Source organism: Dendrobates tinctorius, unplaced genomic scaffold (assembly GCF_039654945.1).
Source record: "Dendrobates tinctorius isolate UK_male_01 unplaced genomic scaffold, ASM3965494v1 ptg000010l, whole genome shotgun sequence".
NCBI classification, from domain to species: Eukaryota; Metazoa; Chordata; class Amphibia; order Anura; family Dendrobatidae; genus Dendrobates; species Dendrobates tinctorius.
Window position 1 is genome coordinate 8319096 of NW_027361678.1, and position 27422 is coordinate 8346517.

General features: G+C 45.1%; 1 protein-coding gene across 2 annotated transcripts in view; it reads right to left on the reverse strand.

The window, feature by feature from the left end:
• The window catches only part of RPAP1 (RNA polymerase II associated protein 1), a 128589-nt gene that overhangs the window by 19387 nt on the left and 81780 nt on the right, over positions 1 to 27422 (reverse strand). For both annotated transcript variants that reach the window (XM_073586378.1, XM_073586369.1), the window contains exons 12-21: positions 19219 to 19410; positions 18750 to 18884; positions 18169 to 18348; positions 17420 to 17577; positions 16589 to 16765; positions 14708 to 14909; positions 13716 to 13825; positions 8739 to 8934; positions 5142 to 5291; positions 4801 to 4937 (exon numbers count right to left, since the gene is read on the reverse strand). In XM_073586378.1, the coding sequence (XP_073442479.1) occupies positions 4801 to 4937; positions 5142 to 5291; positions 8739 to 8934; positions 13716 to 13825; positions 14708 to 14909; positions 16589 to 16765; positions 17420 to 17577; positions 18169 to 18348; positions 18750 to 18884; positions 19219 to 19410 (1637 nt within the window). The remainder of the gene's footprint in view (positions 1 to 4800; positions 4938 to 5141; positions 5292 to 8738; positions 8935 to 13715; positions 13826 to 14707; positions 14910 to 16588; positions 16766 to 17419; positions 17578 to 18168; positions 18349 to 18749; positions 18885 to 19218; positions 19411 to 27422) is intronic.

Here is a 27422-nt window from a genome sequence, read left to right on the forward strand (position 1 = left end):
CGCTTCAAATTCATTGTGATTAGGGAAATTCTGGGAATGACGTTTTACCCGTTTGAAGGAAACAAAGTGCTCCTGAGCAGGTGCTTTGTCATCCATTAGGTTCAGAGTTTGGGTAATTGCCAAGCCTATTGGCCATATCCTCTCCACGATATGGATAGCCCAGTTGTCCACGCCTGGGATATGCACTGCAGATATCGCCGGAACTGTCGCCTCTGCCCAGAGGAGATTCTTGGATACCTCGGCCATTGCCAAGAGACTCCAAGTCCCTCCCTGGTGGTTGACATATGCCACTGCCGTGGCATTGTCCGACTGAACTCGGATTGGTAGACCACTGAAAAGTCTTTCCCAGTGGTGGAGGGACAGAAGAATGGCCCTTATTTCGAGGATGTTGATCGGCAGAGAGGATTCCTGTGCCGACCAACGTCCCTGGACAGTCAGGTGGCGAAATATCGCACCCCAGCTGAGAAGGAAAGTCAGGTGGCAAAGTATCGCACCCCAGCCAAGAAGGTTGGCGTCCATCATCACCATCTGCCAGTGAACGGGAAGAAAGGACCGGCCCTGGAAGATGAGAGGGGATGACAACCAACAATTGAGAGACCGTCTGACTCGGAACAAGAGCCGAATCGGATGATCGAGAGAGAACAGACCTGTCCCACTGCAAAAGGATGGCTTGCTGAAGTGGTCTTGAATGGAACAAGGCTTTGCCCTGTTGACTAGCCACCCAAAACGGGACAGTGTGTCGAGAACACTGGCCAGGCTTTCCTGGACCTGATGAAAGGAGGGGCCTTGATGAGGATGTCATCAAGGTACGGGATGAGCACTAGGCCTCTGATCCTCAAAATGGCCATCAACGCTGCCATGATTTTTGTGAAAACCCTGGGAGCGGTTGCGAGGCCGAATGGCAAGGCGACAAATTGAAAATGGGCCTGCTGTACCGCAAAACGCAGGAATCTCTGATGCCCTGGGAAAATAGGAACATGGAGATAGGCGTCTTGGATGTCTATGGAGCACAGGAATTCCTGTGCCTCCATGGAAGCAATTACTGAACGAAGGGACTCCATCCTGAAATGTTGCAGGTGGACCCATTTGTTCAGCAACTTTAGATCCAGAATGAGTCGAACCGCGCAGTCTTTCTTCATCGCCACAAACAGGTTTGAATAGAAAGCTGAGAAGGAAGGCGATGGATGCAATGAAACCCGGAACCAGTGAAGCGTCTCTTGGGGGACAGGATTCGAAGAATTGATCTCGGGGCCGTGAAACGAAATCTATTTTGTATCCGGAGAATACAACCTCTCTGACAAATGCGTCTTCCACCGAGGCGAGCCAAACGTCCCTGAAAAAAAGGAGACAACCGTCCAGCTTGGGAGATAAGCTGGAGTCTTGAGAGGAGTCATGCCGAGGAAGATCTGCCTTGTCTGGGTCTAGTGGATCTACCTTAGGCCTTACGGGAATGCCAGGAAGGGGTGAGTTTAAAGGAAGTCTTTTTCCTATCCTGACGAGCCTGCGACCTCTGCTGGTGTGAAAAATTCTCCGGCGCCGCAAAACGGCGAAAGGAACAAAAGGACCAAAACTGCCATTTCAGAGGAGGCCGGCGAGGTTTGGACTGGGGATGGAGAGAACTCGTGCCCCGGGTGGCCTCCTTAATAATTTGATCCAGCCTGGAGCCAAAGAAACAAGAACCCTGGAAAGGTAGGCTGGTAAGGTAGTTTTTTGACAATATGTTCGTCTGCCAGACCTTAAGCCAAATAGTCCGTCGGATGGCCACAATATTGCTGAATGCCTGAGCTGTGCAAGACGCGGCATCCAGGGGGCAGATACCATGTACTTCCCTGCATGAGAAATCTGGTCCGCAACGTCTGCCAACTCCTCCGGTCGTGCTCCAGCAAGAATGCCCTGACAAAATTGTTTTGCCTATTTAGCAATGGACTTCCACTCTCAGGTAGAGGCAAAAGCCAGGCATAATGCTGAAGCGGCCTCTTCAAAGTCTGACTTTGCAAATGATTCTATGATCCTGTTGTTGGAATCCTTGAGGGATGCTCCTTTAGTAAGCGGGAGGACCGTGTTGGTGAAGTCTGGAAACTGGTGGGTCCATGGTCGGAGAGGCTGCCCAGTTAGCGGTGATCTCAGGAGAGAAGGGATATAGTATGCCGAGGCGCTTTTCTCTTTGAAGGAGTCTGGTCTGGTTCTCCCTTTCCCTGGCAAGTACATCCTCAAATTCTCTATGTGGAGCAAAGACCTTGGAAGGTGGTTTCGACCGTCTAAACAAAATCACCTGATCTGCGGGTTCCGTAGAGGTATCTTTAATGCTAAAGGTCTGGTTGTCCGCCACAATGACGCTCTGGACCATATCTCTCATGTTGGAGGCTTGGTCCGAATCCAGGTCCGAGTCATCCTCTGCCCGGGGTGGCAAGATGGAGCAGGAAGAGGACCTAGAACGACGCGCCTGCCTTGATCTCTTGCAGCCTATGTTGGAAGGCCCAGACGGTGAGAACTGTGACCCACTGGCAACCGCCGGTGCTGGAAGGTGCAACCTGTCAAGCACGGACACCAGGGTTTGCGACACCTTGGTGAGGTCCGCCACGGACTGTGACAGAGAAGAAGCCCACACTGGGACAGGGGTCTCGCTCTCACCTGGGACAGAAGGGGGCTCCTGGGTGGTGGGCACAGTGGGATTACTGCAGTCCTGACAGAGGGGAGTGGACTGACCTGAAGGAAGCTTGCATTTACACGAGGAGCATACAAAGTATCTGACAAGAGCAGAGGAAGAAGATGAGGAGGAGGCAGGAGGATGGGAACGCTTTCCTTCGAGATTAGGCATGATAAGCAGACCCACTAGCTAATGCCAGAAGGTTAGGGGACAGAAAGAAATCCATAAGAGAGAAGCTCTGCAGAAAAGCTACTCACAGTAAGTGCAGCTATCCTGTAGTCTGCTGCCAGACTGTAGAGCTACTGTGCGCTGAGAAGATGTAGGTCCCGAAGGGAGAGGGTCACCATCTGGATCCACAAGCCAGAAAATGGCAATCTCAAGGAGAATGCCAGGGCCAGTGAACGCTGAAAAAGCCTGCTCTGACGGCCGGAAGAGGGAGCGGAGCCGAACGCCGTGTCCCAGAGGAGAAAGATGGTGATGGCTCAGAGGTTGAACAATGAAGCCGAGGTGGTGGGCGGGGCTAGCCGCAGACTGGAGAAGGAAGATGAGAGGAGCAGGAGAAAAGCCCACCTGTAGTACTGTGAAGGGGGCGGAGCCAATGCCAAGACTAGGCCCAAGTGAAGTCGGGACCTAGATTAAAACCAAAGACGGCCAGCACAGGGGGGAGCGGCGCGGAAGCCTCAAAAATGCCGTACATGGTAGCCCCGGTACCCCAATCCAAAGGGAAATATAGGGAAAAGGCTCCATATTGATCCCAGAGGAACCCATACACAAAAGGAGGCTCATCTTCTATCTCCTAATCTTCTTCTTTACTTGGATCTTCTCCTCGTCGCCTCTGGAAGGAATATGGGAAGGGAGAGACAGAGAGAAGTACCTCCTCATCAAGAAAAGCGCAGGCGTCCAAGAATCCAGCCATGCGTCTTCCTGCTGTGGGACGTCTGCACCTCCTCAAACCAACAGGCTCTGGTGGGCGAGTGGGTAGGAGACGAGGGTCAGGACCATCCGGGTCACCTAAACACTCTTTCGTGTTAAGGTCCTGCCGGCTAGACGTATGAGGATACGGGGTGGCAATACTCGCCGTACTCATAGTCTCTTCGTGGGAGTACAGTTGTGACCGTTCACACTGTATCCCTCCAGAGGTAAGAAGATCCATCTGAAAAGAAACAATGCACACTGAGGTAGATATGGGTCTAGAGAAAGACCCGTGTCCACCTCCTACTGACACTAAGCTAAAACTGATTAACCTAGTGCCAGTCGGTAGGATGTATACTGCAGAGGAGGAGCTAATCTTTTTTTGTGCATGGTGTCAGCCTCCTAATGGCAGCAGCATACACCTATGGTTCCTGTGTCCTCCAATGAAGCGATAGAGAAATCAATTTGTATTAGATATGAGGTTTTGATCGTCTCTTACATTTTTTGCGTTTTTCTGGCGTCCGAAAGACCGCAATTCTGGAGATTTGATTTTTTTTTTCTCATTACGCTGTTTACCAATCAGATTAATTTATTTTATATTTTGATAGATTGGACTTTAACGAACAGAGCGATACAAAATATGTTGTCTTTTTTTTTCTATAAAATGTTCCTTCTTAATTTTTATTGACGAAAAAGAGGGGTGATTTGAAGTTTTGTATTTTTTTATTTTAATTTTTTTCACTTTTCACTGTATTTATTAGTCCCCTTAGTGGCCTTGAAGCTGTGATTTTCTAATCACTTGTACTATATACAGCAGTGCTGCAGAAGTCACAATTCTCATTGTCAGCGAGAAAAGATGCACGCATGCCGAGCCCATATCAAAGTCAGGGAGACAGCATAGGTGTATGTTGGTAAGAGGTGAAAGGGTTTGTCCAAGAATGTGATACAAATGGCTGCTGTCACATATTTCAATCTACAACCTGTCCTAGTCAAGTGTCAGAACGGGTTGCAGAATGAAGAAAAACCTCTTGAGATATGTGTCTCAACTGTCAGAGGAGCAGCATTGTGAACAAACAAATCTGATCTGCTCACTTAGCCATGGAGTAGGGCTAGAACAGGAGAAGAAAAAAACTGACTATATATAATGATAAAATATCAAGTCAAAATAATCAAAACACAACATAAAGCATTATACAATCTATTAGTCACTTTAATAACAATAGGACACAGTGACGACTTACGGCATAAAAGCTGGATTGAAAGTAAAGGAAGAAATGATTCTGTGGGCCAGATGCTCACTGCCAGGCAAGAGTCGACTCAGTAATGTTATGGAGGCAGAATGACAAAGTGATGCATGGTGAGAAGATGTAGCTGCCTGCTGCAAAGGAAAAAAAAACAATAATAAAAATTACTACAAATCTGCACACAATTCCAATAATAATAATAATAATGATAATATAATGGAAATAAATGAAATTAGACCAAGAAATATTTAAAAAATATGAAGGGATAAATCTGATGGAAGAAGCAGGGAAGTTTTAATATAATAAAAAAAGTAACATAATAAAAGAGCAGAACTAACCACTTTGTACAGCAGAGATAACACAAAGTACTGAAGGTGGTACTCGTGCCGCAGGAGCCAGGCGGAGGAAGGAGTCACTGGTGGGGTCGGGCAGTTACTTATCTTCAGTAAGTAATTGTGCAGTCCTTTGTATTCCAAGATAAAGGAGAACTGCACGAAAAGCAAATAGAAAGTGTATGTAATCATGCACCAACAGCACAGTACCAGATGTCATAGTTCGGACTGAGCTCGTTCATACATTGTTGTAGTTAAACGCATATAAGAAAAGGGTTATGCGCTTTTATCCGCAGCTGGGTTCTGCATCACTGATTCTGTAACTTCTCCATACATCACCATTATATACTCCAAAAATGTATATGAGCAAATTTGGGACACATTCCAAAAGGGGTTACCTACCAGTAAAATTTATCAGGATGGCTAAAACATGTATGATCCGTGGGACTCGACTACTGGGACTCTCACAAAAAAGAGAGGAGTCCCTGCCTCTCCAAATGGGGGAGGATGTTCCAAACATCTTGGTAGAAGTAACTCCAGATCTTCTATGGATGTCACTTGTGCAAATCCTTCTGTCTCTTCAAGTAATCCCAGACAGACTGGATGATGTGAGATCAGGGCTCTGTGAGGCCGGATCATCACTTCCAGGACTCCTTGTTCCTCTTTATGCAGAAGATAGCTCTTAATGACATTGGCTGTATGCAAGTACAAGTGTACTGAAAAGAACTGATGCTGTATTGAAGGTAAAGGACAGTCACATCAAATAATGATGCGATTTACCTTCCTTTTTTGTTCCTTCATTTTGCTAATTGATGAAAACACACTATTCACATTTCTATTTTGGAAATCTACTTTGAAGCGTTTTTTCCATATCTGCCATGTGTGAATGTTTGTTTAATGAAATATGGACATTTTTGGTGAAATCATAAAATACATTTTATTAACAGAATAGATGATATGGCCCGCTCCTGGACCTTGATCACTTGTATTACTGTGAGGTAATTGACAGTAACCCAAGTATGACAAGAAAGCAAAAAAACAAAACAAAACAATAATAAGCATTCCAAAAAGTTACAACATATACACCAGAACATTTATATGTACCCATATGTATATATACCCTTACAGTGTTTGCAGGATAAGCATACATTGTTATAAGTATATAACAAAGACAGTAGGCAACAGCAAAGCATATTAATTGTATCCATTCATGATGATAATAAGATAACTTAGGCCTGTTTCACACTTCAGTTTTTTGTTTCAGTTAAAATCTGCCAAAAAGGCGGAAAGCGGATCCGTTCCTAACGGATGTGAACGGATGCCACCGGATCCGTTTTTTTGACGGATCCGCAGAATGAAGAATTTTAAAGGAACCGCTGCCCGGGAAAGAGAAGAGAGAGAGAGGAGAGAGAGACTTTTTTCTCTGTCCGCCAGAAATTATTTCAGGGTTAAATTTCCTCCTGACTTCATTCCTCCGGGCATGCGCTGTATAAAAATGCGGATCCTGTAGTAAAAAAAAACGTTACATGGTCCGTCCAGGCATCTCGGTGGAAGCAAAAAAATTGACGGATCCGCAAAAAAACGGATCCAACGGATGGCCATCCGTCAAGATCCGCCGGTAATGCAAATCAATGGGGAAAAAAACAGATCCGCCAAAAAAAATGGCGGATTTTGACTGATGGTCAAAAACGGAAGTGTGAAACAGGCCTTAGTGTCGCCACATGGGGGCACAAAAGGACCACATAAAGTTAAAAGGGTTGTCTAGACTTATGCTACTACTGTTCTATCTGCATGATAGGTCATCAATAGTTAATCAGTTAGGATCCAGCAGCCAGCGCACCCACTGATCAGCTGTTCCTTGCTCGGGCCAGATGTAAACACTATGAACGGAATTGCAATCCAAGTATAACGGATGCTGTCGGCCATTTCCGGCTTCTGTAGCATGGCTCCTATTCTTTTTCATAAAAACGGTGCTGCAGTAGTCAGCAATGGCTGGAGGCAGCTGCTGCGCTCAGCAGTTCTGTGTTTACACGCTGCCAGTGGCGAAGCAAAATCAGCTGAACAGTGGGGGCGCCGGGTGTCAGACCCCCAACCGATCTGCTATAGATTAGTTACGGTATGTATATTGGTCAGCAATACCATATGACCAGTCAACCCCTTTAAAATGAATTGATTAACCTAGTGAACAAAACTAAAGTAAAATAGTAACCCAGTAGACATTGTATGGATGAGGAAGAGAAGGTTTAAAGAAGTATTCCCATCTCATACATTTCTGGTACATCCACAGAATATGCCATAAATGTATGCGGGAGAACGAGACCCTAACCCTAGGTGCTGCCGCCAGTGGAAAGGTGGTTAGAATTGCCATACTAATGAATAGGGCCGCTGACCATCTATCCACGGACAATGGTGCACGTCCGCATACTATCCTTGATCATAGCCTCGTAGTGCCCCCATGTGGCAGTACTGAGTTACCTAGACAATGTCAGTGAATTAGGAATTTCTAAAGTGTTACGGTATTTCTCTGTTATCCCATTTTTTCTCGACCATTTGTCATGCTGCCTCTGGACGTAAACAAAAATGTTTCCATTCACGGACAGCAAATACATATCCTGAAAAATCGTGAGGAATTGACAACAGAATCATTATGCAGAGACTAAGCGCTATTTAAAAAAAAAAAAACACAACTACAAAAAATGGAAAACCTTTAACAACAACCTTGGGGCCAAATATTCACATTGCATTATAGAGATGTTTTTACCAGCAAATTTCTGACAATTTATTACCCAAATCAGAAGCTAGAGGTAATAGGGAAAGGTAACTGTGCAAGCACTGCCATCCGAAACACAGACACTAGAAATAGGTGAACTGCAGGACCCTGGTCCATCGGGCGCCAGGGTCCTGCAAATCGATTTGCTCATCTCTAACAGGCACCATTTACAATAGGATACATTCTCTGAATTTACAGCACCTGTTGTGTGTAATGCTAGTTTCACACTAGCGTTTATTCGACGCAGTGCACGGCGCCGCTAAGCCCCGCCCCCTGCCGGCTCCCTGCCAGCCCCATCCGGTCATCGCCGCCTACTATCGCACATGGACGCTTGCGATCTGCACACCCTATCTTTAGCATAGGGTGCACAGATCGTGCGCTGGCCGTGCGCTAGTAGGATTTTGGCGTGCGCTGCGCACTTTTGAAGGTGCGCCCGTGTGCGCCGAACGCAGCATGTTGCATTTCGGCACCTTCAAAAGTGCGCAGCGCACGCCAAAATCCTACTAGGGCACGATCTGCGCACCCTATGCCAAAGATAGGGTGCGCAGATCTAAAGCGTCCATGTGCGATAGTAGGCGGTGATGACCGGATGGGGCGGGCAGGGGGCGGGGCTTAGCGGCACCGTGCGCTGCATCGAATAAACGCTAGTGTGAAACTAGCCTTAATGTCCCAAATTGCACCAACTAATGAAAACACTGGGGTTATACATCTGACAGTCTATATACACCCATGCAAACTACTGCTCCAATGCATCTAAACACATAAAACCACTTGATCCCTTTTAAGTATACAGCACCTATGCAAAGCCACGTTTCCCATCATGCCCCACTCACCGTGCTGACCAGTCCCTTGTGGATGTTGGTGATACTGCAGATGAGGTTGAGCAGAGCTGTCAGGAGAGGGTAAGGAGATTTTTTTCCAGCCAGGCTGAGAGGTGGCTTTCCTCCGGCACAGCTCAATGTCACCATACTGCTCACAGACTCTGGCAATGGCGAGCAGGACAGTGGATTGGAAACTGCAGAGCAAGACCTTACAGGAAAAAGAGAGTAGTAATTAAAATGATGTTTTGAGAAAGGTTTGATGACAGGTTATTAGTTATCTGCAGAAAACTGCTAAAAACAGCGGAAAGGTCTTTAGAAAAGCCATTAAAGTATACCTCTTCAACTAAAGCAATAGTGCTGGCCACCTACCATCACCATTTAATACTAGCTTTAATTCCACTTGCACTATTTAATAAATTCCTGAAAACAGTGCAAGGGCAAATATACAATGAATTATCTAAGGTATATGTGCACTAGATTATGCCCTGAACGTAAAAGGAACAATTCTAACATTAATCACATGGAATCATTATTTACACCAGTGCGACCCAACCTTTTTCTATCTATTACACATAACTGCTTACCAGAAACTACGTCATATTTCTAAAACATTTTTTCATTGCCTTTTTGCATACAAACACCACAATAAGGCTTCTTTTACACTTCCCGTGACTTTTGCGGCCCGTTTTTGCAGGCCGTATTGCCGTAATTTTCACGGTTTGCCGCAAAAATCTTTTTCGGATCGTCGTTTTTAATATTTTAAAAAATTGGCTGAAAAAAAACGCGTTCCGCAAATACGGTGTACTGCAAAAACAAGCTTCCGTTGTTTTTGTGGAACCATTGATTTAAATGGGCGCTGTGTCCGCAAGCCGTGAAAAAATATCGAGCAAGCTCGATATTTTTTCACGGCCGTAAATAAGGGCCTCACGACCATTCGGCGCACCGACTAATTTTTGCGGGCTGTTTTTGCGGCCCCATTGAAATCTATGGGGCCCGCAAAAACACGTCAAGTGTAAAAGAACCCTAAACATAACAAGGCACTTGTGCCTCTATATAGCATCCTGTGATTCGCTTCATGCTGCCCAGACAGCAGGCATCGTGAATCAGAACATGGCTGCATGATGGAATATTTTTCTCATTTTTCAAAGGCTTTATATTCAATTTTAACACTATAATACAACATAATAAACACTAGCAACCAATAGAACCATACAAATTATATAACAAGTATCATCAATTTTCATTGAAATCACTTCAATAAGATGATGGAAGGTCATTTAAACAGTTCAAGATCGGAGTGTATTAATGTCAGTAACATACTTCTGACTATAGATAAAGGGAACAATAAAATATCACATCCTAGATGTCACGGAATTAAATATTCCAATTGTAAATCTTTATTCATTACATAGTGGAATGCGTTCAGAACAATAAAACATACAAATGATCAATGTAAATCAAAATTAATATTCCATGGAGGTCTGGGTTTGGAATGATAATCAAAGTGGAAAATCAAATTACAGGCTGATCCAACTTCAGTGGAAATGCCTCAAGACAAGGAAATGATGCTCAGTAGTGTGTGTGGCCTCCACGTGCCTGTATGACCTCCCTACAATACCTGGGCATGCTCCTGATGAGGCGGTGGATGTTTTCCTGAGCGATCTCCTCCCAGACCTGCATTACAGAATTCCTGAGCAGTCTGTAGTGCAACTTGGCGTTGGTGGATGGAACAAGACATGATGTTCCAGATGTGCTCAACTGCACTATGGTCTCGGGAACAGGCTGGTCAGTCCACGGCATCAATGCAGGAACTGCTGACACACTTCAGCCACAGCAGGTTTAGCATTGTCATGCATCAGATGGAACCCAGGGCCCAGTACACCTATGGTCTCACAATCGATCTGAGGATCTCATCTCAGTAGCTAATGGCAGTCAGGGTACTTCTGGCTAGCACATGGATAGCTGTACAGCCCTCCAAAGAAATGCCTCTCCACACTATTACTAACCCACTGCCAAACCAGTCAGGCTGGAGGATGTTGTAGGCAGCAGAATGTTCTCCACGGTGTCTCCAGACTCTGTCACATCTGTCACATGTAGTCAGTGTGAACCTATCCTCATCCGTTAAGAGCACAGGGCGTCAATATCAAATCTGGCAATCTTGATGTTCTCTGGCAAATGCCAATCGCCCTGCACGGTGTTGGGCTGTAAGCTCAACACCTACTTGTGGACGTTGGGCCCTTAAACCACCCTCATTGAGTGTTTCTGACAGTTTGAGCAGCCACATGGATATTAATGGCCTGCTGGAGGTCATTTTACAGATCTCTGGCACTGCTCCTCCTTGCACAAAGGAGGTAGAGGTCCTGCTGCTGGGATGTTACCCTCCTATGGCCCCCTCAACGCCTACCAGTGTACTGGCCTGTTTACCGGTATCTGCTCCATATTCTGGACACAGTGTTGTCAGGCACAGCTACTGTACTCTTCTTGCCACAGGTCGTATTGAATGTGCCACCCTGGATGAGCTGCACAACCTGAGCAACTTCTGTGGGTTGTAGACACTGCCTCATGCTACTGTGCCTCTAGTGGTGAGGGCAATGACAAAATGCAAAAGTGGCCAAAACAACCAAAAAGGATGAGAACAGAGAAATGGTCTGTGGTCACTCCCTGCGGAACCACTCCGTTAAAGGGGGTGTCTTCATACAATCAGTGTTGCTTCATAACTGGACAGGTTGATTTCACAGAAGTGTAATTGACTTGGAGTTAGTGTTTTTTAACCCCTTAGTAACAGAGTCAATTTGGTACTTAATGACCAAGCCATTTTCAAACTTTTAATTTTTGCACCCTGAAATTTTAAAACTTTTAATTTTTGTGCCCTTAAATCAGAGAGTAGGTCACACAAAATAGTTAATAAATAACATTTCCCACATTTCAACTTTACATCAGCACAATTTTGGAAACAATTTTTTTTTGTTAGGACGTTATAAGGGTTAAAATTTGACCAGCGATTTCTCATTTCTCCAACAAAATTTACAAAACCACTTTTTTTATGGACCACCTCACATTTGAAGTGATCTTGGGGGGTCAATATAACAGAAAATACCCAAAAGTGACACCATTCTAAAAACTGCACCCCTCAAGGTGTGCAAAACCACATTCAAGAAGTTTATTAACCCTTCAGGTGCTTCACGAGAACTAAAGCAATGTAGAAGAAAAAAATTAACATTTTACTTTTTCACAAAAAATTTATTTTGGAATTTTTTTTTTATTTTCACAAGGGTATCAGGGGAAAATGGACCACAAAATTTGTTATGCTATTTCTCCTGAGTACGCCAATACCCTGTATGTGGGGGAAAGCTACTGTTTAGGCGCATGGCAGGGCTGAGAAGAGAGGTAGCACCATTTGACTTTTTGAATGCCAAATTGGCTGGAATCAATGGAGGCACCATGTCGCGTTTGGAGACCCCCTGATGCACCTAAACAGTGGAACCCCCCCCCCCAAATTCTAACTCCCACAATAACCCCAACACACCCCTAACCCTAATCCCAACTCTAACCCTAACCACAACCCTAACCCATCCCTAACCCTAATCCCAACCCTAACCGTAATCCCAACCATATTCACAACCCTAACCCTAGTCTCAAGCCCAACCCTAGCCAAACCCTAACCCAACCCTAACTTTAGGCCAACCCTAACTTTAGCTCAACCCTAACCCTAATGGAAATAAATAATTTTTTTTAATTTTATTATTTTACGTAACTAAGGGGGTGATACGGGGGGGTTTATTTACTATTTTTTTTATTTTGATCACTGTGATAGGGCCTATCACAGTGATCAAAATGAACCAATAGGAAAAATGTCCTATTGTTGCCGGGTGCTGGCTAGGAGATCTCGGCAGGCGCACTGCGCATGCACCCGCCATTTTCATCCCGGAAGAAAGACACTGCGAGCAGGGGGACTTTATGGGGGGATGCAGGGACATCGAAGGTACTGTAGGCAGGATCGGGGGACCCCATTTCTTTATTCTCTGATCAAATCAGAGGAGAGAGAAATTAAATGGGAAATCAGACGTTTTTTTTTGCGGTCGCCATTATTCCCTTAATAATGGCAATCGCAACACTGGGGTCGGTAAAAGCCAACCCGAATCATGTTCTCTGGGGTCTCATCTACCCCCGGTTGCCGAGCCCCTGAAGAAATTCCGACACTGGGGGGCGCTATACACTTATTTCTCAGCGCTGTTAAAAAGCGGCGCTGAGGCACAAGTACCCTTAATTGCCGCCATTAAAAGGCGATTCGGTCGTCGTTAACGGGTTAATTGTTCCCTTTATGTTTTTGCGCACTGTATATATATCTGGTTAAGCTCTGAAACTATCAGCTCATCAAGCAGGAGGGCTCAGTATGCAAACAGCGACGTATGAGATCAGCCTGTACACAGAACTCCTGGAGCATAATGGATGACATTTTATTAAATCTAATCCCCACACTGCAGGTTTTTTTTTCCGTGTTGTCAATTTATGTTAAGGATATTCATCACTGATTTAACCCTCTGAAATGCAAAGGTTATAGGTGATACATCTACATTGTGGCAGCAATATCCGCACAATTTAGTGCAGATATTGCTGCTGTGAAATTTGTTGCTTAAATTCTGCAGCTAAAATATTCAGTGAGAATGTAAACTAAATGTTCCTGTTGTGATTGGGTAATAAGTTCACGTGTTATTACCTAAAAAAAAAGCACTTTCACCCAAAATATTAATAAATTTACTCATATTTGGGAAGCACTCATTATACATTTTCCTAATAAAATCTTCAAGATGGATGATCATTACTTTGAAAACGTCCAGTTATACATTGGCATAAAAGCTCTGGTAACTGCACAAACTGGACATTCAGCAATAGATTTATCTACATAGCTATATTCTATGGAGGAGTGTATTCCCAGGATCAGATCTACAAATAAAATGCTGACATGTAATGTCACAGGAAAGCTTTTACCTTAGAGAGTCCCACAAAGACTGCACAGATGTATGATGCAGGAATGGCAGGAGCACATTGATTGTCAGCTTCTCCACCTCCTCGTTACATAAAACAGTATCCAAAGACGGCTGCAGACAGAGGAAGTGTCACTGTTATACTATGGAACATATTTCAAACTCTATACATATATATGAGTATTTATACCAATGCTGTCCTACAATGATTATTAGAATCTGGCACTTTAATGATACATATAAACACAACAATATTCCGGACTTACATGTGAACCCTTGCCGAAATAAGAAAAAAAAATTAATCTTAAAATACCATGTTTATTAAATACACATAAAAACAACTGAAAACTGCCCAGTAGAAGGCGCAATATACCCTAATAGTCACATATATCTAGATATAGCGGCAACATGACTTGCCCCCGGAAGAAGCTTGTTGCGATACGCGCGTTGGTGTGGAGGAGGCTGCGGTGCCCATCGTTGTGTCCACCATATTCAGGTATTGTTACCCTGTCTATTCATGTTTAAATCTAACCTTTCTAACTCACGCTGGAGTTGTTTACTTATGAGGATTAGGGGACTTAGACTGGTCTGTCATGTTGCCGCTACATCTAAATGGGTATGATATTTTCAGCGATATGAGATCTATGATCTGATTTGTGGTCTAGGACCTTTTTCTATCATTAATATTTTTTGCATTTGCAATTATTTTTTGTATGAGATGGATATGGGAACTTAGACTTGCAAGTCATCTTGCCGCTATATCTAGATATATGTGACTATTAGGGTATATTGCGCCTTCTACTGGGCAGTTTTCAGTTGTTTTTATGCGTATTTAATAAACATGGCATTTTAAGATTACTTTTTCTGGATCTCTTTATCTTATTTCGGCAAGGGTTCACATATACATTATATATATATATATATATATATATATATATATATATTATATATATATATATATTTGAATGAGAAATACATTGTAACACTTGGGCACACCTGTCGGCTTGCTGCCTTGTAGTAAGAAGCCAGAAAGTTGATGGATGTAGTGATGAGCGGCTGGAGAAGGTCCCAGATGTTGGAATGTGATATTCCCTGAAGACATTTTCTCAGACATCCTTCCACTAAAGGTAGCAGTCCGGTAATGTCAGCCCAGGACACAGGAGGTGGAGGAACCTGAGGTTCAGAATCTACAGATGTGCTGGAAAGCAAAATAAAAGTGAATTATTAAAAATAAAAAAAGCATATACAGAATGGGAGGAATAGGGCTAAGCAACAGCACATGTGAAAAAGACTTGGGTATACTAATAGATCACAGACTGAATATGAGTCAACAGTGTGATGCAGCAGCAAAAAAGGCAAATGCAATTCTAGGATGTATTAACAGAAGCATACAGTCTAGATCACGTGAAGTCATTATTTCCCTCTACTCCTCTTTGGTCAGACCTCATCTGGAATATTGTGTCCAGTTTTGGGCACCACATTTTAAGAAAGACATCAACAAACTGGAGCAAGTTCAGAAAAGAGCGACCAGAATGGTGACCGGTCTGCAAACCCTGTCTTATGAGGAAAGGTTGCAGGATTTGGGAATGTTTAGTTTGCAAAAGAGAAGACTGAGAGGAGACTTAATAGCTGTCTACAAATATCTAAAGGGCTGTCACATTGTAGAAGGATCAACTTTATTCTCATTTGCACAAGGAAAGACTAGAAGCAATGGGATGAAACTGAATGGGAGGAGACACAGATTAGATATTAGAAAAAACTTTTTGACAGTTAGTGATCAAAGAATGGAACAAGCTGCCACGAGAAGTGGTGAGTTCTCCTTCAATGGAAGTCTTCAAACAGAGGCTGGACAGACATCTGACTGGGATGATTTAGCGAATCCTGCTTTGAGCAGGGGGTTGGACCAGATGGCCCAGGAGGTCCCTTCCAACTCTGCGATTCTATGATTCTCTATGATTCTATGAAGTCAGGGGCGGACGCATCATTGGTGCAACCAGTGCGACCACACAGGGGCCAAAGAGGTAAAAGGGGCCAAAGAGGTAAAAGGGCCCATTTCTACCTATAAAGCAGGTGCAATTTTGCATTTTTAGGAGCTCCTGGGCAGCAAAGGGATCATATATTGTTCTTGCACAGGAGCCCTCTTCTGTCTGTGTCTGCCAGTGAATTCAGTAATAGGGATATAAGAACAGAATTAAGTAGAACAAAATTTATTTAGTGGATTAATAGGAATAATAGAATGCCTTTAGCCTCCTACACGAACTGCTCTATGTAATGTCAGTGGAAGCCACTCAATTGCCAACAGAAGCGGCCTGTGACCACTTTGTTCTGGCAAAGATCAGCGCATGGCACAGCAGACAGGCAAGTAGGAACTGAACTACCTGCCTGTTAGTTCTAAGGCCCATAATAAAAAAAATTAGATAGTCATGGGTAACCCTTTCAAGGCCAGTTTCCATATCCATGTACACTAATAGAGCTCTAAAAATGAATTGTGATAAAATTAAGTCTCGTGAGGTTAGTCCTTGGGCACTGTGGCTGCAGATATGGGTTGCTGCACCTGCATGTTCAAACAGGAGTATGAACAGAAGTCTGTCTGAATTTAGCTTTTATTATATTTTCCTATGCGCAGGACAGCCATTAATCAGTACAATAAAGGAGGAACGTGATTGCCTATGCAAGGATTGCTCATCTAGTTCAAGTGAATAGGAAAGATTATGGCAACCCTGAATATGCCGGGCAAATTAGTGCCATGTGATAAAACCATATAACCTTATTCCTGCTCATTTCCTTCAGTAAATCAGAAAATGCTCAATCATATCAAGCGGTTGGGGACTAGCCTCCTACAATAGCCCCCGGCAAATAGGCTCCAGTACTGCTTACCTGCGGAGCTGTGCCTCCAGCTCGGCTGTACATCCTGCAGTCTGGGAAACATGAGAAAGCAGAGTGATCACTGCGGCCGCTCGCTGGACGGGAAGTGTCACAGGGGCGTTCTCTTTGCAAGAGGCAATCAAAGCAGGAAACGATTGGAGGATTTCCACGAGGACAGGGTACATATCTCTGGAAGTAGATATTGGTGTCTTGGATATAACTTAAAAAAGTAAATTAAACTGAATTTTATTATATCAATTCCAATATTTTGCAAAAACAATGGGACAAATATGAGTGCTTTTAATTCAGTAAACTTGTGCATATTAGGGGTTTTCCTAAAATCACAAGTTATTCACTACCAAAAGGATAGAAAATAGCTTCTTGATCACTGTGGCACAACTACTGGAGCTTTGAAAGCCTGAGAATGATGCTCTACAGAGCCCCATTTTGAATGGAAAGGAGGAGCACATCCTCAACCTCTGCTCCATTCATTGCTTATGGACCTGCTGGAAACAGCCAAGCACTCTACTCTGCTTTCTCCAGCCGTCCCATAGACAATTAATATTTTAGGACTTGAGCATGTGTGCCTCCGCTCCATTCACGGCGGTGCAATGCAAAGCCCCATTCTCAGGGTTTCGGAGACCTGTTCTAAGGATCGCTATCGATCTCAGTAGTTGAAACCCAGTAATTAGCAACTTTCCACTATCCTATGGGTAAGGAATAGCTTTTAGTTTAGGGAGAACCACTTTAAGACTAAAGAAATATGAGACTCTTCGCAAACGAATGAAAGTTTATCACACCCAAAAAAACAGTTATAACAAATACTTTCCCTGAGTAACTAACCTGTATATATCACAGGCCTGGCCATAGCCAGCAGCTATAGCCCACATGCGAAACGTCTCAGTACTTAATCTCTCTGCTTCTTCCTTTAGTAGAGGAAGATCTTTGGGTTCCTGGACCACAAATCTGCTGATTCGGCTCTTCATGTCAAAGTTATTTAGCTACAACAGAAAATTATACATGTATAAGTAGAGATCAGCAATCGGCACTATTCACTATTAGGTCAAACAGATGACAAAACTGCCGGAGCCAAGGAAATGAATAGCAGCAGCAGAGCTCTGTATAAGGATAGAGCACATAGAGAATTTTTGAAAAATAAAAAAAAGTTACTGCAGTCACCAAGCTGTATGAAAAAAATCTTCTTTCAAAACAAGGGTATATCCACAGGATAACAGGATAGAGTTACATGGTAAAATCTGGGTGACTGCTGTTTCGCATTCACTTACACTTCATCTGGCCCTAGAGGGCTAGAGGAAGCTTGAGTGAACGCAAAACGGCAGTCGCACAGATTTTATCCTGTAACTCTATCCTGTGAATATGCACTTGTTTTGAATAAAAGAAGATTTTTTTTCACACAGCTTGGCGAGTGCAGTATCATCTTCTATTTTTTACATGAGGATAGCAATGATATTTTATTCATTTTTACGACAGCAACACTATATAAAAGTATACTATTTGAACTTCACAACTACAATACATAACCAATTCTACAAGTACGTTTAGAAAAGATCATCCTATTCCCATATACTTACGAGTCTGGCAGAAGCATGACGACCTGAGGAAGCCAATACGCGTAAGAACTTCATTGCTATAGCACAAGGTACACCATGGAGAATGGAAGGACCAGGATCATCAGTTTCCATTGCCATAGTCCATTGCATGGGCAAAAACTCACGGACAACAGTCTCCATAAGCCGTGGACAATCTAGAAGCTAGAGATAACACAGCAAGGAGTCATACCAGTGATTACTTCCTGCCTGAAAGCAGAATTCACAATTATTTCTGGAAAATACATTTCTTGTAGACGGCAGACATAGCATCCAATTTATCTCTAGCTAAGCTGCAGGTGTTTTATGTCCAATTCCGGTTTATGTTAAAAAAAAAAAAAAAAACTGGTGCAGGTAAGAATGTGTTGTTCCCTCCAACTGGTTAGTGCAATGTTTGGAACTTGGTGCATTGTTTAAGAACTGTTCCATACCGGGATCGGTCTATATAAACAGGCTATTAAAAGACTGCATGTCAACAAATATTGCCGGTCAGCTGCCGTTTTAACTGTGCGCATCGCATAGTGTAAATGGGCCCTTATATAAATCTTGATGTGTATAAAGCTCACCTGGCTGCAGGCTGCTGCAGAATGACGGGCCACGCGAGTCAGAATATCCAATATTTGCAGGACCACTGATGCTGGCGGCCTCACAACTTCCAGAATATATCGTAGTCGATGGTGAAACTTTGTCTTTAGAAGACCCTAAACAAAAAAGTGATACAAATTATAATACTGCTCATAGTAATACTGAACTTTGAAATGAAAGGCAAAATACATGTCAGATGTTGTGGAAGAGCTAACAGTGGTGACATCTTTTGCCAACTGCGTACTTCTATGCCTTTTATTTACTGTCAATGTATTCATGCTTTTCCAGGAGAAAAAACAGAGGAACAATACAGTGTAAAGTTCTACTAAATTGTGATCATTTGACACCTAAAGACACAATCAAAGAGACAAATGTACCTTACCTAGGGTCATTAATAAGGGACACATACTACTACATATGCATATTACTTCATATGCATCTTTGTCTCACCTTTACAGCATCATATCGAGCAACATCAGGGTCAGCTTTCTTTTCTTCTTTATCCTTTTGTTTGTCCTCTTTTCCTTTGGTTTTATTGCTGTCTAATGCTTCTTCGCCCTCCTCTTCCTCCTCCTCTGAATTTGGTATCAAAGGAAACACTTTTGTCCCTTGATACCAAGAAAAAGTTTCATCTAAGTATTCCTGCCGAAAAAAAAACATGAACATGAAACAAAATCCTCAATCATTCACTACGCGACAGGTAAGGAAATGTCCTGTTTTAATTTTAAACTAGATCAGCAACAGCTGAGAAGTTCTTGACCATACAAGATGAGTGCATTCATACTGCTGCTGCAGAACCTCTTTTTGTAGAGGAGGGGTAGCTTGCGGTCCATGGTTAATTAATACATAGCTCTCATTCTTTTCACAAAGAAATCACCTGTGGAGTACATTATGATGTTCTTCAGCAGCCAGGACAAACAACTCTGTGATACATCTCAGCTGCTAAAAAGCGAATTCTTCTAATGAGAGTGAACACTAAAGCTCCCCCTCACACATCACGCAGGAGCAGCTATCTCTAGTCTCAGCAACTTGTGCTAACTACATCAGCATCACAGCTGAACCCAGTGATTGACTGCAGTGGTCACATCTGTTGTAACTGTGGGGTCACTGCTGCATCCTGTTAGCAAAGACTGGGGCAGCAGCAGAGAGACATCACTGGAGCAGGAGCAGCAGTAGGTGAGTACTGGCATTTTTGCTATTTTCTAACTTTGCAAGTGTATGAGCTCAGACGACTCCTTGTTATAAAACCCCCCTTCTCAAATCTCCGCTGCTGCTCACTGTGTCTGTTCTGATCTGCAGCGCTGACATCATGCTGAGAGCGCTGATGACACAAAGCAGAGCTCTGTAGGCAATGACAGACATGGGGGGCAACAGTGGAGACTCAGTGTTGGATCTGGGTAGGGTGAGTAAAGAACATCTTATTATATACCATATATACTCACGTATAAGGCCTGTTTCACACATCTGTTTTTCCCCATCCGTCAAAATCCGCCGTTTTGCAAAAAAAAAACGGATCCGCCATTTTTCTTGGCGGATCCGTTTTTTTCCCCATTGACTTGTATTAACGACGGATCTTGACGGATGGTCATCCGTTCGATCCGTTTTTTTATGGATCCGCCAAGATTTTGCCGTCCGCTGAGCGGACAGGACGGACAATGAAATGTTTTTTCCCCAGCCGGATTCATTCATTCTCTCATTCATATTCATTCTCTCATTCGTATTCTCTCTCTCTCTCCTCCCCCCCACCCCGGACAGCAGTTCCTTTAAAATTCTTCCTTCGCCGGATACGTTAAAACAACGGTCTGGTGCCACACGTTATGGTCAGTACAGGAACGGATCCGTTGTCTGCCATTTTAGCGGATTTTAACTGACGAAAAAAACTGATGTGTGAAACAGGCCTAAGCCGAGCTTTTCAGCATAGTTTTTTTGTGCTGAAAAAACCCGACTCGGCTTATACTAGAGTGAAGGTCCCAGAAGACAGAGAACGGCAGCGGTGAAGCAGCGGGTCACAGAAGACAGGAGCCATCTGCTGTGGCTAAAGCCTGTGCTCGCTGCTACAGAGAAATGAATATTCACTGTGCTGGCAGTGAATATTCAATTCTCTTTAATAGCCAGCACAGTAGTCACAGCCGCCAGGCGATCACGTGTGCTCGCTACATAAGGGAATGAATATTCACTGCCCTCCATGCCCATAGGCATGGAGGGCAGTGAATTTTCATTCCCTTAAGTAGCAGGCACATGTAATCGCCCCGCCGCTGCTGGCACTGGGACAAGGCGCCAAGAGGGAGCGCAGGGACAGTAATTAGGATTTTCTTTTTTTATGTTTTTCTGATGGGGGCAATGCATACCAGGATAGGGATGAAGAGCCATGCAGAACAGGATGGGGAGGAGGGGGTCATGCATAAACCGATAGGGATGAGGAGCCATGCATACAAGGATAAGGATGAGGAAACATGCATACCAGGATAGGGATGAGGAGCCATGCATGCAAGGATAGAGATGAGGAACCATGCATACAAAGATAGAGATGAAGAGCCATGTATACAAGGATGGAGATGAAGAGCCACGCATACCAGGATGAGGATGAGGGGGCCATGCATACAAGGATAGGGATGAGGAGCCATGCATACCAGGATAGGGATGAAGAGCCATGCAGATCAGGATAGGGATGAAGGGGACCATGCCTACCAGGATAGGGATGAGGGGAACCATGCCTACCAGGATAGGGATGAGGGGAACCATGCCTACCAGGATAGGGATGAGGGGAACCATGCCTACCAGGATAGGGATGAAGAGCCATGCATTCATCACATAAATAATAATAATACCAGGATAGGGATGAGGGGCCATACATACCAGGATAGGGATGAGGAGCCATGCAGACCAGGAAAGGGATGAAGAGGCCATGCATACCAAGACAGGGATGAGGAGCCATGCATACAAGGATAGGGATGAGGAAACATGCATACCAGGATCGGGATGAGGAGCCATGAATGCAAGGATAGAGATGAGGAACCACGCATACAAGGATAGAGATGAAGAGCCATGTATACAAGGATAGAGATGAAGAGCCACGCATACCAGGATGAGGATGAGGGGGCCATGCATACAAGGATAGGGATGAGGAGCCATGCATACCAGGATAGGGATGAAGAGCCATGCAGATCAGGATAGGGATGAAGGGGACCATGCCTACCAGGAGAGGGATGAGGGGGACCATGCCTACCAGGATAGGGATGAGGGGGACCATGCCTACCAGGATATGGATGAGGGGAACCATGCCTACCAGGATAGGGATGAAGAGCCATGCATTCATCACATAAATAATAATAATACCCGGATAGGGATGAGGGGCCATACATACCAGGATAGGGATGAGGAGCCATGCTGACCAGGATAGGGATGAAGAGATGCATACTAGGATAGGGATGAGGAGGCCATGCATACCAGGATAGGGATGAAGAGATGCATACTAGGATAGGGATGAGGAGGCCATGCATACCAGGACAGGGATGAGGAGACATGCAGACTAGGATAGGGATGAGGAGCCATGCATACCAGAATAGGGATGAGGAGCCATGCAGACCAGGATGGGGATGAGGAGGCCGTGCAGACCAGGATGGGGATGAGGAGGCCGTGCAGACCAGGATGGGGATGAGGAGGCCGTGCAGACCAGGATGGGGATGAGGAAGCTGTGCATACCAAAATGGGGATGACGGGACAATGTATACCCGGCTTGTACTCGAGTCAGTAAGTTTTCACAGTTTTTTGTGGTAAAATTAGGTGCATCGGCTTTTACTTGAGAATAACTAGATTTTGGGTACTCACCGTAAAATCAATGGGGACACAGGAAACCATGGGTGTATGCTGCTACCACTAGGAGGATGACACTATGCAAAAAAAGGGTTAGCTTCTCCCCAGCAGTATATACCTACAAACTGGCAGAACGCTATTCAGTAAGTGAAAAAGCAGTAGGACAAGAGTCCCCAACCTGTAGATCGGGAGCCACGTGTGGCTCGCGGTCCCATAAATTGTTGCTCGCGGCTGACTGCCATCTGGGTGCATAAGCTCCAGGTCTAACAAACAGGCATGAAGAGCAAATCTCAAAATGGTGAATTTTGTGAGTAGCCCTGCACCAGAAGAGCAGATCTGAATGCACATATACTGTCTTGGGGTTTAAAGAAGATAACGCTGGAGACAGGATGATACTACCTGTCAGAGGAGGTGCCTGAAGCTGGATGTTATATTGTGTTGGGAGTACTGGATGGGAGAATACTGAATGGGGGTATTGTTGGGACCTCTGGACCTTGTTGTAGTGCTTCGGGGTGATTTCTGTGGAAAAGCTTTGATTATCATTATAACCGTTGTTGGGGATCTGGTTGCCACTACCGTAGGTGCAGGTGCTGAATGTGGCTCGCAATCCTCTCTTAGAGCTGAATGTGGCTCTCTAGGTCAGAAAACTTGGGGACCACTGCAGTAGGAGAAGCAGAGAACATAACAGAAAGAACGTAACAGTTAACAACAGAACCTGATACAACAAAAAACAAGGGCGGGTGCTGTGTTCCCCAATGAAGGTTCCGAGAAACAGATTTTACGGTGCGTACCCAAAGTCCAGTTTTCTCTCTCGCTTCATTGGGGGACACAGGAAACAATGGGACGTCCAAAAGCAGTCCCAAGGGTGGGAAGAAGCATAATACCCTCAAGTCAGAACTCAGGCCACTGCCATTTGCAGGACCTTTCTACCAAGGTTCGCATCAGATGAAGCATGATTGTGAACCCTGTAGAACTTAGTGAAGGTATGGATGGAAGCCCATGTAGCAGCCTTACAGAGCTGCGAGGCTGATGTCTGATGGCGAACTGCCCAGGAGACCCCCACCGAATGCGTGGAGTGCGCCGTAATCCTCAGAGGGCGTGCCCTACCTTAGATAGTTAGCTTCCAGAATGATGGAACGGATCCATCGAGCAATGGTAGACCGGGTCGCAGGAAGACCCCTTTGTGAACCCTCAGGGATAATGAACAGAGAATCTGAGCACCGGAACGGCTCAGTCCTGGACAGATAAACTCATAGAGCTCTTACAAGATCCAGTTTGTGCAATGACCGCTCTCCGGGGTGAGACGGAGATAGACAAAAAGATGGAAGCACAATGTCGTCATTCAGATGAAAACCGGAAACCACCTTGGGAAGAAAGGATGGAGCCGAACGTAGGACCACCTTGTCCTGGTGATAGATCATGTAAGGTGAACGACAAGAGAGACCTGCTAGCTCAGAGACCCATCTAATTGAAGTGATAGCAACCAGTAAAGCAACCTTCCAGGAAAGGAATGTGGAAGATCTCTCACACAGTGGTTCAAACGGAAATTGCTGTAATACGTTGAGTACCAAATTAAGATCCCAGGGATCCATTGGAGGCTGGTAGGTGGGAACAGAGTGAGCCACTCCCTGGATGAAAGTCTTGAGCTGTCGGCAGATGGCCAAATACCTTTGGAACAGTACTGACAGAGCCGAAACCTGTCCCTTAATAGTGCTAAGGGACAGTCCAGACTCCAGACCCGACTGTAGAAAGGACAAAATGGATGGGAGATGAAACCCCATTGGAGCGATTTGGTGAGCTTCACACCAGCAGAAGTATGCTTTCCATGCTCGGTGGTAAATTCGGGAAGACAAAGGCTTCCTTGCTTTGATCATATTTTGGATGACCTGACCAGAGAAACCAGCTGATTTCAAAACCACGGCTTCAACGGCCATGCCGTTAAATTGAGCGACTGAGAACTCTGGTGGAAGAGGGGCCCCTGTGACAAAAGGTCCAGGCGATCCGGAAGTCTCCATGGCATGTCCTCTAGAAGGTTGACCAACTCGGCGTACCATGGTCTTCGTGGCCAATCCGTGGTGATGAGGATCATGGGAATTTTCTCCGCTTTTATCTTTTTGACTACCCTGGGGATTAGCGGTATGGGTGAAAATAGGTACGGAAGGGAGAACTGTCCCAATATATTGCTACCCAATTGCTAGGGGGTCGCGGGACCTGGACATAAACTGCGGAATTTAGTGGTTGAGTCTGGACACCATTAGGTCGACGTCCGGAGTCCCCCATTTGAGGCAGATGCTGAGAAAGACAGACGGGTTCAGAGAGACTATTCGCCTGCAGCAAGCCCTTCACGGCTGAGAAAATCTGCCGCCCAATTTTCGACTCCTGTTATGTGCAACGCGGAGATTGCTGGATCATTCTGCTCGGCCCAGAACATGAACCAAGCGACCTCTGACATTACTGTCCGACTTCAAGCTCCACCTTGGTGGTTGATGTACGCCACTACCGTGGCGTTGTTGGATTTGACTCGAACCGGACATCTGTGAAGGAGCTCCAGCCAATGTAGCAGGGAAATAAATATTGCTCGGAGTTCTAGAATGTTGATGGGGGACAGAAGATTCCTGAGCTGACCACCGACTCTGGACCGTCAAGTCAAGAATACTGCTTCCCAAACAAGAAGGCTGACATCCGTTGTCATTATCTTCCAGTGAAAGGGAAGGAAGGACTTCCCGAGATGAATCGACTGAGAACGCTCCCATCACATCAGGCACTGTTTTATCCAAGGTGAGATCGAGACCACCCGATCCAGGGAACGGGTCGATTTGTCCCATCTTGCCAGAAGGAAGAGTTGGAGAAGGGGCATATGAAACTGAGCAAATGGAACTGCTTCCATTGAAGCAATCATCTTGCCTAGTATGCTCATGCAGAAGCGGAGGGAGCGTACTCCGTGCCTCAGAGCTTGGGAATTTTCCTTGGGTAAGAAGACCTTTGCTTGGACGGTGTCGAAGAGCATTCCCAAAAACACAAGACATTGGACCGGGATCAGAGAGGACTTTGCGGTGTTGACAATCTAACCAAGCTGAGTGAGAGCGTCCAGGGTAATCTGCAGACTTTCCTGATATTCCGCGGGGGTTGCGGCCTTGATGAGGATGTCGTATAAATAGGGAATGAGGAGGATGCCCCTGCTGCGTAGAATAGCCATCTCTGTCGACATTACCTTGGTAAAAACTCTGGGGGCGGTGCCTAAGCCGAACGGCAGTGTCGTGAATTGGAAGTGAAAAATGAGGATGAATGAACTCATGGAGATTAACATCCAACACTGCGGAGACACCATCACAAGTTTCTCAACGCAGTGATTCTAGGGCAATGCCCCCACCCTTATGGGAAATATGTAAATATATGCAAAACACAAGCCGCGGAGACACCATCACATGTTTCTCAACGCAAGCAATGACTAGCCAGGTCTTTCCCCGGGAGGGAACAACCACGTGAAGGGCAGTCTCCAATGAAGGAAACCACCTATGCCAAAATATGGTATCCATCCACAGACAGCTGTTTCGGGGTATTGCCCCTCATCAGTGTGGAGTAGGAAACTGGCCAGTAGGAGCAATGCCTAGTAGAAGACTGTGAAAAATGAGGATGAATGAACTCATGGAGATTAACATCCAACACTGCGGAGACACCATCACATGTTTCTCAACGCAGTGATTCTAGGGCAATGCCCCCACCCTTATGGGAAATATGTAAATATATGCAAAACACAAGCCGCGGAGACACCATCACATGTTTCTCAACGCAAGCAATGACTAGCCAGGTCTTTCCCAGGGAGGGAACAACCACGGGAAGGGCAGTCTCCAATGAAGGAAACCACCTATGCCAAAACATGGTATCCATCCACAGACAGCTGTTTCGGGGTATTGCCCCTCATCAGTGTGGAGTAGGAAACTGGCCAGTAGGAGCATTCATCCTCATTTTTCACAGTCTTCTACTAGGCATTGCTCCTACTGGCCAGTTTCCTACTCCACACTGATGAGGGGCAATACCCCGAAACAGCTGTCTGTGGATGGATACCATGTTTTGGCATAGGTGGTTTCATTCATTGGAGACTGCCCTTCCCGTGGTTGTTCCCTCCCGGGGAAAGACCTGGCTAGTCATTGCTTGCGTTGAGAAACATGTGATGGTGTCTCCGCGGCTTGTGTTTTGCGTGAATTGGAAGTGAAACCCCCTGAATGGTGAAACAAAGGAATTTCTGGTGCGAGAGAAAGATGGGAATGTGCAGGTAGGTCTTGAATGTCCACCAAACAGAGGTATTCTCCTGATTCCATGGAAGCTATCATGGATCGAAGGGACTCCATCTTGAAGTGACGCAGACGTACATATCTGTTCAGGAGTTTGAGGTCCAGAATGGGACGAACTGAGCCGTTCTTCTTTGGAACGACGAACAGGTTGGAATAAAAACCTGAGAAGCGTTCTCGTGTGGGGATGGAGACAATCACACCGGTCTGGAGGAGGGAGTCGATAGCCTTGAAAAAACCCAAAACGAGAGATGTATTCTTTGGTGGGTGGGAATCAAAAAAGCGAGATCAAGGGAGAGTAGAAAATTCTATTTTGTAACCGTAGGAGACGACGTCCCGGATCCAGGCACCGTCGACTACGGAAAGCCACTCGTCCCGAAACTGAAGTAGACAACCGCCCACCCTGAGAGACTTCCCAGGTGGGGGCGACCCGTCATGCTGATGAGAATCTGTTGGTGCCTGACCTAGAGGGTCGGCGTTGGGTAGGTTTTGAACACCAGGATGGAGCTGGCTTAAAGGAGGGTCCGTTGCTCTGCTGACGTGCTAGAGACT